Source organism: Tribolium madens, unplaced genomic scaffold, assembly GCF_015345945.1.
Source record: "Tribolium madens isolate multiple individuals breed KSU strain unplaced genomic scaffold, Tmad_KSU_1.1 Scaffold_11;HRSCAF=98;Tcas5.2_LG3b, whole genome shotgun sequence".
Lineage (NCBI taxonomy): Eukaryota > Metazoa > Arthropoda > Insecta > Coleoptera > Tenebrionidae > Tribolium > Tribolium madens.
Genome location: NW_025400975.1, coordinates 4,477,871 through 4,490,451, shown reverse-complemented (window position 1 = coordinate 4,490,451; position 12,581 = coordinate 4,477,871). Strand labels below are relative to the sequence as shown.

The 12,581-nt window shown below is 38.6% G+C and overlaps 1 protein-coding gene across 15 annotated transcripts in view; it reads left to right on the top strand.

The window, feature by feature from the left end:
• LOC123005391 (titin) overlaps positions 1-12,349 on the top strand; it is a 124,081-nt gene extending 111,732 nt beyond the window's left edge. For 12 of the 15 annotated variants that reach the window (XM_044399119.1, XM_044399216.1, XM_044399207.1 and 9 more), the window contains 9 exons: positions 50-7,402; positions 7,537-7,851; positions 7,903-8,868; positions 8,986-10,359; positions 10,490-10,798; positions 10,851-10,934; positions 10,982-11,281; positions 11,328-11,633; positions 11,685-12,349. In XM_044399119.1, coding sequence (XP_044255054.1) covers positions 50-7,402; positions 7,537-7,851; positions 7,903-8,868; positions 8,986-10,359; positions 10,490-10,798; positions 10,851-10,934; positions 10,982-11,281; positions 11,328-11,633; positions 11,685-11,875 — 11,198 coding nt within the window. In that variant the 3' untranslated portion in view covers positions 11,876-12,349. The remainder of the gene's footprint in view (positions 1-49; positions 7,403-7,536; positions 7,852-7,902; positions 8,869-8,985; positions 10,360-10,489; positions 10,799-10,850; positions 10,935-10,981; positions 11,282-11,327; positions 11,634-11,684) is intronic. The other 3 variants (XM_044399242.1, XM_044399127.1, XM_044399224.1) reach the window with 2 other exon arrangements.
• The last annotated feature ends 232 nt before the right edge of the window (positions 12,350-12,581 follow it).

The following is a 12,581-nucleotide window of genomic DNA, read 5'->3' as shown; positions in this document are numbered from 1 at the left end:
AAAAACTGGATAACTGAACAAAACAATTAACTATAAATAAATATTTTAGGTGCAATAACTGAAACCACTAAAGCGGAAAGAGTAACAGAAATTCAAGAACCAGTAGTTGTGGAAACTGTGGAAACTCAGAAACCTATTGAAGGTTACAAAAAAGAAGAAAAAGTACCGGAAGAAAAGAAGAAAGTTAAGAAACCTAAATTGAAAAAACCTGAAGAAGAAAAACTTGTAATTGAAGAACTTCCAGCTAAGGAAGAAATAGCTCCGGAAGAAACAACAACTGAAACTACAGAAACTGAGAAGAAAGTCAGGAAACTCAGAAAGATTAAAACAGAAGAAATCCAATTTCAAGAAGCTGTCGTTGAAGAAGTACCAGTTGTAGAAGAAGTTCCAGAAGAAGATGACACAAAAAAGAAAAAGAAAGTCATCAAAAAAGTGAAGACAGAAGAAAAACACTTCCAGGAAGCAGTGGTTAAAGAAATTGAAGAAGAAATTCCTGAAGAAAAACCGGAAGAAATCACAACTGTCGTTGAGGAAAAAATCAAGAGAAAAGTAAAGAAACCTAAACCGGAAGAACCCATTGTTGAAGAAGAAAAACCAGTCGAAGAAGAAAAAGCGCCGGAAGAAAAGAAGAAGAGAAAGGTTGTTAAGAAAGTTAAGCCTGGTGAAACACCGGTTGAAGAACCTCTCGCTGAAGAAGAAAAGGTTCCAGAAGAACGTAAGAAGACTCGTTTGGTTAAACAAAAGTCAGTTCTTATGCCTATTGAACATGTTGAACAAGAACAACCTAGCAAACCTAAAATCGTACCTATTAAAGAACTTCCACAACACTTTGCGGAAGTGAAGCTGCGCAAACCTAAGGCTCCTCAGAAGAAAGATATTCCGACCACTAAAGTACCAAAGATGCGATTAAAGAGTCGTATTACCCATATAGAATTTCCTCCAGAAACAGAAAAAGAACAAATTCCGGTTATTAAAGAACTAGAACCGGTCTATAGAGATAATGGTGTTCTTTCTAGAAATCTGAAAGAAGCTGAAGCTGCTCCAAAAACTAAACGACGAAGAATGAAGAACTTTGACAAAGAACTCAAAGATTTGGAAAAATTAGATCTTGAAATAGATGAATTGAAAAAAACTGAACTTGAAAAAGTTGATGATCAATACAAATTTGAAAAGCAACCAAGAAAAAAATCGGTTTCAAAAGATGAACCCAAACCCTTGAAAATCGGTAAAGGTAAAGTTCCAAAACCAGAAGAAGAAGACGAACAAATAAAACTAAAGAAAGTTCCGGAAAAAATAATTGAAGAAAAACTTGAACCTGAGAAGAAACCGAAAAAGATTACCGAAGAAGAAAAACCCAAGAAACCAGAAAAGCCTGAAGAAGAAGATGAGCGAATTAAATTCAAACCTTATGATATTGACAGAGAGGAACCTGAAAAAATCGAGAAAGAAACGTTCGAACTTGAAAAACCTGAAAAGGAAAAGCCTGATAAGAAGAAAGTGAAAATACCTAAAGAAAAAAAAGGGAAACCGGATCCAGAAATGGAGGAAATTACTTTAAAGAAAGGCATTCCAAAACCGAAACCGGAAGAGCAAGAAGAAGATGTTTCATTTAAAGCTAAACAAAAGCCCAAACCTGAGGAACAACCAGAAGAAATCAAACTGAAACCTTTCAAGAAACCTGAAGAGCCTGAACCATTGCAAAAAGTGGAAAAAGAATTGCCGGCGAAATTAGATAGTGTTCCTTCACATGATTTTGAAAAGGATGAAATTGAATTTAAACCATCTGAAGATAAGGAAAAGGAAAAAGTGCCAAAGAAAAAGAAAATCATTGTAAAGAAACCGAAACAAAAAGTTGAAGAACCTGGAGTTGAACAACCCGATGAAAAGGAACCTGTGGTAGAAGAAGTTCTAGAAGTTGAAGAAAAAGGACCTGAAATTCCAGAAGTAGTAGAACCAAAAGCAGAAGTGCAACCAGTGGTTGAACCAGTTCCGGAAAAACCAACCGAAGAAGAAAAACCTATGGAAGAAGAAAAGCGTAAGAAAATTGTAAAAATCAAGAAAAAGAAAGCTAAGGAAGAAGAAGAAAAAGAAGTAGAAACAATTAAACCAATTGAAGAACAAGAACCAGAAGTGAAAGAAAAGCCAAAACTCATGAAAATTGTTAGGAAATCTCCTCACGAACCTCAATTCTCAAAAATAACAGAACAAGAACAAACAGTTAATTTTGCCGAAATTAAATTACGCAAAACTAAAGTACCAGAAAAGAAAGATGTTGAAGCACCCAAGGTCCAAAAACCGATGTTGAAGAGTAGAATTACTCCCATAACTTTCCCTCCGATAACAGAAATTTTACAAAAACCCATAATTACAATCTTGGAGCCTGTATACAGAGAAAACGGTGTTCTGTCAAGAAATGTAGAAGAAGCACAAAAAGTAAAGAGGAAGAAAAAGAAAGTTGTAGATACAGAAAAACTGAAACAGCTAGATTTGGAAGTAGAGGAATTGAAGAAAGCCGATCTTGAAAAGGTAGATGATGAATTCAAGAAAAGGCCTGAGCCACGAAAAAAGGAAAAACCACAACCAATTCTTATCGAAAAAGCTTCAATCCCACCTCTGCAGCATATTAAAATTAAAGAACCGGAATGTCAACCTATTAACCTTGCTGATATCAAATTAAAGAAACCAAAGGTTCCCAAAAAGGAAGAAGTTAAGGAAAAAGTCCGTAAACCATTACTGAAAAGCAGAATTGTTCATGTACCTTTCCCACCAATTGAAGAATCTGAACAGAAACCTAAAATTACAACCCTTGAACCGGTTTACAGAGATAACGGTGTTATTTCAAGAAATGTGGAAGAAGCTAAAAAGATTAAAAAGAAGAAACCCATCAAGATCAAAGAAAGTGACATTGATTTAACACATCTGGAAAAACTAGATTTAGAAATGGAAGAATTGAAAAAGAAGGAACTCGAAAAAGTAGATGACCAATATAAATACGAAAGAAAACCGAAAGAAAAAGAAGAGAAACCAGAGGAACTGGAAGTGAAGATTAAATTAGGCAAAGGTAAAATGCCTGATAAACCAGGACCTGACGAAACAGTCACTCTGAAGAAAGTACCTCAAAAACCAAAAGAAGAAGACGTTGAAGTTGAATTAAAGAAACCTAAAGTTACAGAAAAAGAAAAACCAATACCTGAAACAGAAGAAAAGGAAGAACCTAAACTTGAACCATTTAAACCCTATGATGTGGATAGGGAAGAACCTGAAAAACTGAAATACGAACCTTCAGAAATTGAGAAACCAGTAAAGGAGGAAGAAGACAAGGAAAAGATTAAAAAAGTTAAAAAGAAGAAAGAAAAACCAGAACCAGAAACAGTTGAAACTAAATTAGAAATGGGCAAACCTAAACCGAAAGAAGAAGAAGAAGTACCCGAAATAAAATTGAAATACAAACAAAAGCCTCCTCCTGAAGAAGCTCCTGAAGAAATTAAATTAAAACCAATTGCGAAAGAGAAACCGGAAGAACCTGTAGAGGTTGTTGCAGTAATCAAGCCTGAAGATGGCCAAATACCAAAAGAAAAACCTGTCGAAATTGAAAAAGAAATTGTACCTGAAGAAAAAACAGGAAAAAAGGTCGTTAAGAAGGTTAAGAAAATTATGAAACCTAAAGACACACCGGCTCCTGAGGAACCTGCAGTAACCGAAGAAGAAATTCTAAAGCCAGTGGAAGAATTACCAAAACCTGAAGAAATACCAAAACCTGAAGAAAAAATTGTTGACAAGGTGGAACCTAAGGAGGAACCTAAACTAGAAGAAGAAAAACCTGAAGAAATTGCAGAGGACAAACCAAAAGAAGAAGAAGAAGATACGGAAACTGAGAAAATTAAAAAGACTAGAAAAGTAATTAAAAAGATTAAAAAACCAAAAACTGAAAGCACAGAAGTTGTTGAAGAAGAACCACTAATTGAAGAACCCAAAGAAGAAATCCCTCAACCAGTTGAAGAAGTAAAGAAACCTGAAGAAGAAAAACCAAAACCAGCCGAACCAAAAGTAGAAGAACCTACTCCAGTTGAGGTTAAACCAATACCCAAAGGAAAAGAAGAAGAACCAAAACCGATAGAAGTTAAACCAAAAAAACCTAGAGCACTTCCAAAAAAAGAACCCAAACCTGCCAAATTACCAAGGTTGAAGAGCAGAATTGTTTACGTAGACTTTCCTCCTGTTGAAGAATCTGAAAGAAAACCGGTTATCACGCAATTAGAAAAAGTTGTACGCGATCAAGGACAAATCTCCAGAAATGTCAAAGAAGCAGAGAAGGTTATTAAAACTAAACGAAGAAAGCTCAAAGAGGACGACACAGTGCTTCAAGATCTCGAAAAACTAGATCTTGAAATGGAAGAACTTAAGAAAAAAGAACTTGAAAAGGTTGATGAAGCGTTTAAACTTGAAAAGAAACCTAAAAAACCCAAAGAGGATAAAGTTGAAGAAAAAGTTCCTTTGAAGATCGGCAAGGGAAAAATACCTGAAAAACAAGAAGAGGAAGAGGAAGCCATAAAACTAAAAAAAGCTCCCGAAAGAGTAAAAGAAGAAGAACTACCAGAACCAAAAGCACCTACAGTCAAAGAAATAGAAGAAGTGAAGAAAGTTAAGGAAAAACCGGAAGAAAATAAAGACACAATCAAATTCAAACCTACTGATTACGAGAAGGAAGAGCCTGAGAAAATCGAATTTGAAAAACCAGAATTCGAAAAACCGGAAAAAGAGGTTCCTGAGGAGAAAAAATCTAAATATGAAAGGCAAAAGAAAGAAAAACCAACACCAGAAGATAAGGAAATTAAGATAACTAAAGGTGTTCCTAAGAAGAAGGAACCGGACGAAGAAGATGAGATTAGTTTCAGGAAACCACAAAAAGATAAACCAGAAGAAGAACCTGAACAAATAACATTGAAACCGTTCAAGAAACCGGAAAAAGAAGAACCAGAAACTGTAATTGAACTGAAGAAAGAAGAACCAAAAATACCAACAGATGAAGAAGTTGAAAAGATTACAATTAAGAAAAAGAAAAAGAAAGTACTCAAGAAACCAGAGGAAGAGGAACCCGTAGAAATCACACTAAAGAAAGAACCAGAAAAAGAAGAAGAAACTGCTCCTGTTGAAGAGGTTGTTGTGGTTAAAAAGAAACCAAAGAAACCCGAACCTGAGGAAGAACCTGAAGCTGAAATCGTTCTTAAAAAACCAGAAAAAGTAGAGGAAGAAGAACCATCGGTTGAACAAATAGTCATTAAAAAGAAACCTAAGAAAACAGAAGAACCAGTTGAGCAAGCGGTAGCAGAAATAATCATCAAGAAGGAACCAGAACCAGAAAAAATTGAGGACGAAGTAACAGTTGTGGAGGAAGTAAAAGTTGTAAAAAAGAAAAAGAAAGAACCTAAAAAACCGGATGAAGACGCAGCTGCTGAAATCACTGTAAAGAAAGAATCAATACCAGAACAAAAACCAGAAGAAATTGTAGAAGAGGAAGTTATAATCAAAAAGAAACCTAAAGAACCGGAAAAGGTAAAAGAAGAACCTGAGGCCGAAATTACATTTAAAAAGGAACCTGAACCAGAGAAAGAAGAAATAACTGTTGAGGAAGTAAGGGTTACAAAAAAGAAAAAGAAGATTCCAGAAAAACCTCAAGAAGAAGCAGCTGCTGAGGTTACAATAAAAAAGCCAGAAGAAAAGCCTAAAGAAAAAGTAGAAGAGATAACAGTTGAAGAAGTTGTGATTAAGAAGAAACCTAAAGAGCCCGAAAAGATTCCAGAAGAACCAGAAGCTGAAATAGCAATTGCAAAGAAACCGGAACCAGAACAGGAACAAGTAACGGCAGAAAAAGTAACAGTCACAAAGAAAAAGAAGAAAAAAGTACCTGAGAAGCCTCAAGAAGACGCTGCTGCTGAAATTACGATAAAAAAAATAGAACCCGTGCCTGATGAGAAACCTGAGGAGGAAACAACAGAAGTAGTCATTAAAAAGAAACCCAAGGAACCCGAAAAAGTTCCAGAAGAACCTGAAGCCGAAATAACTATTCCAAAGAAACCAAAGCCAGAGCAGGAACAAGCAACAGTAGAGGAAGTTACAGTTACAAAGAAAAAGAAAAAAGTACCTGAAAAGGCTCAAGAAGAAGCAGCTGCAGAAATAACTATCAAAAAAATAGAACCAATTCCTGAAGAAAAAACAGAGGAACCAACTGCGGAAATCGTCATTAAAAAGAAACTTAAGGTACCTGAAGAAGTTCCGGAAGAACCAGAAGCTGAAATAACAATCAAAAAGAAACCAGAACCAGAAGAAGAGCAAGAAACTGTGGATGAAGTGAAAGTTACTAAGAAAAAGAAGAAAGCACCTGAAAAGCCACAAGAAACAGCAGCAGCAGAATTGACTATTAAAAAAATACAACCAGTTCCTGAAGAAGAAAAAGAGGAAACAACAGAAGAAGTGGTAATTAAAAAGAAACCTAAAGAACCCGAAAAGGTTCCTGAAGAACCCGCAGCTGAAGTTACAATTAAAAAGAAACCGGAACCGGAAGTGGAAGAAGTAACGACTGTGGAAGAAGTAAAAATTCCAAAGAAGAAAAAGAAAGTTCCTGTAAAGCAAGAAGAAGAAGCTGCTGCAGAAATCACAATCAAGAAGATTGAAAAACCAGAAGAAAAACTAGAGGAATCTTCAGTTGAAGAAGAAATTAAGCTCAAGAAAAAACCTGTACCCAAGAAAGACGAAGATGAAGCCGAGGCTGAGCTCACTGTCAAGAAACTAGAAGTTCAAGAACCACCTGAAGATGTAGTACAAGAATTTACCATTAAGAAGAAAGGACCACCTCCACGTGTACCGTCAATAGAGGAACATGAAGAACAAGAAATCACAATAAAAAAATTGAAGAAAGTAAGGAAACCATCAAGACCTGACATTCCGGAATACACCGAAGTAGAAAATGTCACATTTAGACCTCGAGTGACCAAAACACTAGAAGACGTAGAACAAGAATTTAAGATTTCTTTGGATTCTTATGCAGAAGAAGAAATCTCAATGTCCGGCAAAATCAAATTGAAGAAAACCAAACCGAAAACCTACAATGAAGAAAGCGTGGATGAATCTATTAAAATCACGCAAGAGGTTGAAGATGAAGGTCCGGTAATTGAAGAAATCATAGATGAAGGAAGCGACGCTGAAGAACTTCCTTACGATGATGAAGAATCTGAAAGCTATAACGTTCCTCTACGTAGACCATCACGCAAGTACTCAGTGTTTGAAGAAATGGAAGAAGAAGTTTCGCTCGGTTTGAAGAAAGAACAGCCCGTCGAATTTGAAGAAGAATCAGTGACAGTGAAGAAGCGAAGCAAACCTAAGAGGAAACCATCCTTCGACCAAGGTTTGATTTGGGAGTTTTGGCTACATTCGCATTTCAGCTTTTACGTTTTATTTGCACCATTTTTTTTTCTTTTCTTCTTTTTACGCTTATTGTGTGTGAGTGAAGGTGTGTTTGGTAACAAAAATCGTTTTTAGAAGCGGTAAGTTTGAGTATTACCAAAGAATCAGAGACCATCGAAGAAACTCCCGAGATTGTTGAAGTGGTAGAAGGGGATGTTTACTTCTCAGTTCACTCTTACGTAGCAGAAGCAGAACAAGCAATTGACCTTGTGGAAGGAGAAAGGGTTTACGTATTAGAAACACCCAATAGTGATTGGTGGTTCGTTAAGAAGCATCTAACTGAAGAAAAAGGTTGGGTACCTGCCCAAATCCTAATGGACGAACCCAATTACACCATGTATGTTCAGAAGAAACTCAACGAAAAAATTGACAAGCTTCCAGTTTTCGAGAGTAAGTATTTTGGGATGTTTTTAGTACCAGAGATACAAAAGGGTCTTACAGAACCCAAACCTGAAGAAAAATCAGTCGCACCTCGCTTCATCGAAAAACTACAACCAGTAATAACCCCAGATGGTTACACTGTCCAGTTCGAGTGCCAAGTTGAAGGGTTCCCTCGTCCCCAAATCACTTGGTTCCGCCAAACCGCCGTCATCAAACCCTCCCAAGACTTCCAAATGTATTACGACGAAGATAACGTTGCAACCCTCATCATCAGTGAGGTTTTCCCCGAAGATGCAGGAACCTTTACTTGCGTGGCCAAAAACGCAGCCGGTTTTGCCTCAAGTACCACCGAACTGATCGTGGAACTCCCCTTATCCGACCACGGATCCGACATCACCGGACTTTCCCGGAAAAGCATGTCACGTGAGTCATCCCTCGCCGACATCCTGGAAGGAATACCTCCAACTTTCTCCCGCAAACCTAAACCACAATACGTACCGGAGAAATCCGACGTTGTGGTCGACTGTCGCCTTGTTGCGGTACCCGAACCCGAGATCATATGGTACCGCAACGGCAAAAAGATCACCACCAAGAACAATGTCACGATTATTATAACCTCAGACATGCACAGCTATACCACCATTTTAAAAATCAAAGAAGTGCAAAAGAAGCAAGAGGGTACTTATGAGATTGTGGCCAAGAACCGAGAAGGGGAAGCCACGGTTCAGTTTACTTTGAAGGTGAAAACGGGGGATAAGGAACCACCACAAGTGCTAGAACCTTTGAAGTCAGTGACGGTGAGAAAAACCGAGACGGTGGTACTCAGTACTACAATTGCCGGGAACCCGGCACCCACCATCACATGGTTCAAAAATGGAAAACAGATCAAAAAACCAACGAAGAAAGATGGTGACACTTATAGTTTGACTATTGTCGATACGACGATGGACGATACGGCGGAATATACGGTCAAAGCGACCAATTCTGTTGGTACCACCGAGACGACAGCTCAACTCACAGTTGAGGGTAAATTATTTTCTCTGCTCGAATGCTTCTCAAATAAACGAAAAAAATTACGCTTCTTATTATTCCGCTCCTTAAAAACACAAGTCAAATACAATATTTTAATTAAATTATTTTCAGAATTTCCAGACAATGCGGAACCACCCCTCTTCGTGGAACGTTTCGAGGAGCAGACCGTCCAAGAGAACTCCACCATCAGACTTTTTGCCCGTGTTATAGGAAATCCGGTACCGGAAGTCTACTGGTTGCGCGACAATAAGCCTTTGAAGCCCTCCGACAAGGTTAAAATCTCCTACGATGGTGAAAACATCGAACTCACGATCAAAAAAGCTGACTCGGAGACAGACACCGGCGATTACAAGTGTATTGCCAGCAATCCGGCTGGAAAAGCTTCACATGGGGCCAGAATCACAGTAGATGTTGATGTGACCTTCACCAAGAAGTTGAAGAAGTCTTATGAAACAATCGAACGTGAAACCATCGAATTCGAGTGTGAGACTTCTCACAAAACGACGGCCACTAAGTGGTACCACAACGATGTGGAAATTAGTGGAATGGATCACCGAGTTGTGATTCAAGATGGCCGAACTCACAAACTCATCGTGAAGAGAACTACGAAGAAAGATGAAGGCCACTATAAATGTACGGTTAAAAAAGAGAAAACTGAGACGGTACTAACCGTCAGTGGGACCAAACCGAAATTTGTTCGAGAGTTGCAAGATTTGGAAATTCCAGAAAAAGAAGTTGCAGTTTTGGAGGTTGAAATCACATCAGACACTGCTGATGTCACTTGGAAGAAAGATGGTACCGTGATTGAAGAAACTGATACTAAATACACTATTGAGAAGGATAAAGGGGTAAGAAAACTCCTAATTAGGAGTACCTCCATCCACGATGAGGGCGAATATACTTGCACCCTAATTGACGAGGAATGCAAAGCGGACGTGACAGTCATTGAGTTACCACCTGAAATCATCACTCCTCTCCAAGACAAGACTGTCAACAAAGGAGAAAAGACAGTCTTCGAAATCGAGTTGAGCAAAGGAGACGCTTTGGTACGCTGGTTCAAAAATGGTACCGAAATCCAGTTCTCGGAACACATTCAATTGTCAATCGACGGCAAACGACAAAAACTAAAAATTTACAAGACGGAACCCGAAGATGAGGGAATTTACAGCTGCGAAGTTGGTACCCAAAAATCCAAAGCCAATCTCACTGTGCAAGTACCCACAGTCACCTTCTTGAAGACTCTTCCAGAATATACTCTAGTTCCTATGAAAACCAATGCTGAGTTTTTGGTGGAAATCTCGAGGGAAGATGCTGAGGTACAATGGTTGAAGCAAGGCAAGAAAATTAAGAAGTCTTCAAAGTATACCATCACTGAAGAAAAGACGTTTAGGAAGCTTGTGGTCCACGAGGTGACTCACGAGGATGAGTTCGAGTATAGTTGTACTGTGGAAAGTTTGAAGACTTCATCCAAACTGATAGCTGGAGGTATGTACTTCTTTATTGTATTTTTTAAATCAGACAGCACATTTATCTCAGATCATTTTTGTTAAAAAAATTTTAACTGATTTATTTAGAACTCAAAAAAATACAAGTTATACTAATTGGTTGATCACAGACAAGCCATCGCCCCCGCGCGGCCCCCTCGAAGTGACTGGCATGAGCGCCACCTCCTTCACCCTCAACTGGCTGCCCTCCGAGAGCGACGGTGGTTCTCCCATCCTGGAATACATCGTCGAAATGAAAGACATCACTTCCAAGAAAGATTTCAAGAAACTCGGCGCCACTAAAAGTGATAATACTAACATTCCCGTCAATTACTTGGAGAAGGATCACGGTTACAAATTCCGGATCACTGCCAGAAACGCCATCGGTATTAGCGATCCCTACCTCCCCGAAGAGACCATAGTTGCCGGATCGCGAATCAGTAAGTACTCCTTTTCCAATTTGCCTTTTCTCCACCTTTGCTTGCGCTCTAGGGATCAAATACGAGTTTGCCAAAACAGACGAGACGCTTTATTGCTTACTAGGCATTTTCCCCCCTACTAAACTGGGCACCCGGAGTGAGTAACTCTAATCACACGGGAAAACACTAACTTTGTGCTTATAGCGCCACCTTCGCCCCCGATTAACCTAGCCGTGAGCGACGTACAAGGGCGAAGCGCCACGCTAACGTGGGAACCCCCCTTGAACAATGGCGGAGCAGAAATCACAGGATATGTGGTCGAGAAAAAACTAGAGTTTATGCCCAAATGGGAGAAAGTCTATACTTTGGAAGGCAATTGCCTCCAGTACACTTTTGAGAATTTGAAGGAGAAAGGCGAGTACTTGTTTAGGGTGTTTGCGGAGAACCCCATCGGGCTTAGTGTGCCTGCGACGACCGATGTAGTAAAACTCAGAACCTATGCAAGTAAGTGTACCAAAAAATCAGAAATTTTGTCTAATGCTGGTTCCAGCGGTACCATCACCTCCCACGGCCCCACTGGAGATCCGTACCATCGGCCCCAACGCTATAGTGATCGAATGGGGGATCCCCGAATCCGATGGAGGTTCCCCTCTCCTGGGCTACAACATCGCTATCAGAGACACCAAAAAGACCATGTGGATGGAAATCGGTCGTGTGGGTAAAGGAGTCCAGAAATTTACCATTCGGGACTTGCAAGAGGACCACGAATACATGATTCGAATCTTTGCCAAGAACGAAATCGGGTTAAGTGACCCTCTGGAGTCCGATGAGCCCTTCAAAGTCCTTCCTTCGGGAGGTAAAACCCGTTTTTTGCCCTTTTTCCCCAATCTACAAATCCAAATTCCAGAAGCCGACCAAGACGACTTCCGAGAGGTCACCGACCGTGAACCCACGTCGTACAGTACCGAAACCACGACTTCTTGGCTGAGAGAAAACAGCATGGATGCTGACATCAGTTCGTACTCCAAAGGCGAACTTTTACGCAAGGACGAATACTTCTTCCGAATTTGGTGTCACGCCAAAAAATTATTTAAATAAATTATTGTATATTTGTTATATTATTAGATGTAAATAATTTTTTATGATTTTGACTGTTGGGGAGCTTACGATTAAAGTGTTTTTATTGGCTAATTGCGAGGCGAAGTAATCGACTTTAATGTAAGCTCCAATTAAGGATACTGTGATACTGATGATGATTTTACTTAATTGAACGAAACACGAATTTGAATGAGTTGCTTAATATGCTAACATGGTTTTAAAACGTATACGAATTGTTTTTAGTTGTTTTTGTTTGGTTTTATTGGACGACGAATGCAGTGCCTTATTACTCACTAGGAATTATTATCAATATTACTGTTTATAGTTTACACCCACTGGAATTAAATGTAATCTTTAGTTTCATAGAGAGAAAAAATATAGGTGCAATTTAAGATCAGTCAAAAAGCTATAGATTACATTTGATAATTGAAGTTGTCTTAATTACCGTTATTTAATAAATTATTGAAAAATTAATATTTTTTGTCTTTTCTTAAGGGATCATATGGGGATATGAAATGAGAGTGTAAGTATAATAAAACAAATCTATTAAATTTGCTATTGTTTATTCTTGAATGTAAAATTATCCAATATCGAAATTGCATAACTTGAGGTGGATTATGGCCCACCTAGGCCTACTTGTTACGTGGCTACAAAAAACAGATAATACACAAGGGTAGGAGAGGGAGAACTCCCACAAAAGAAAAAA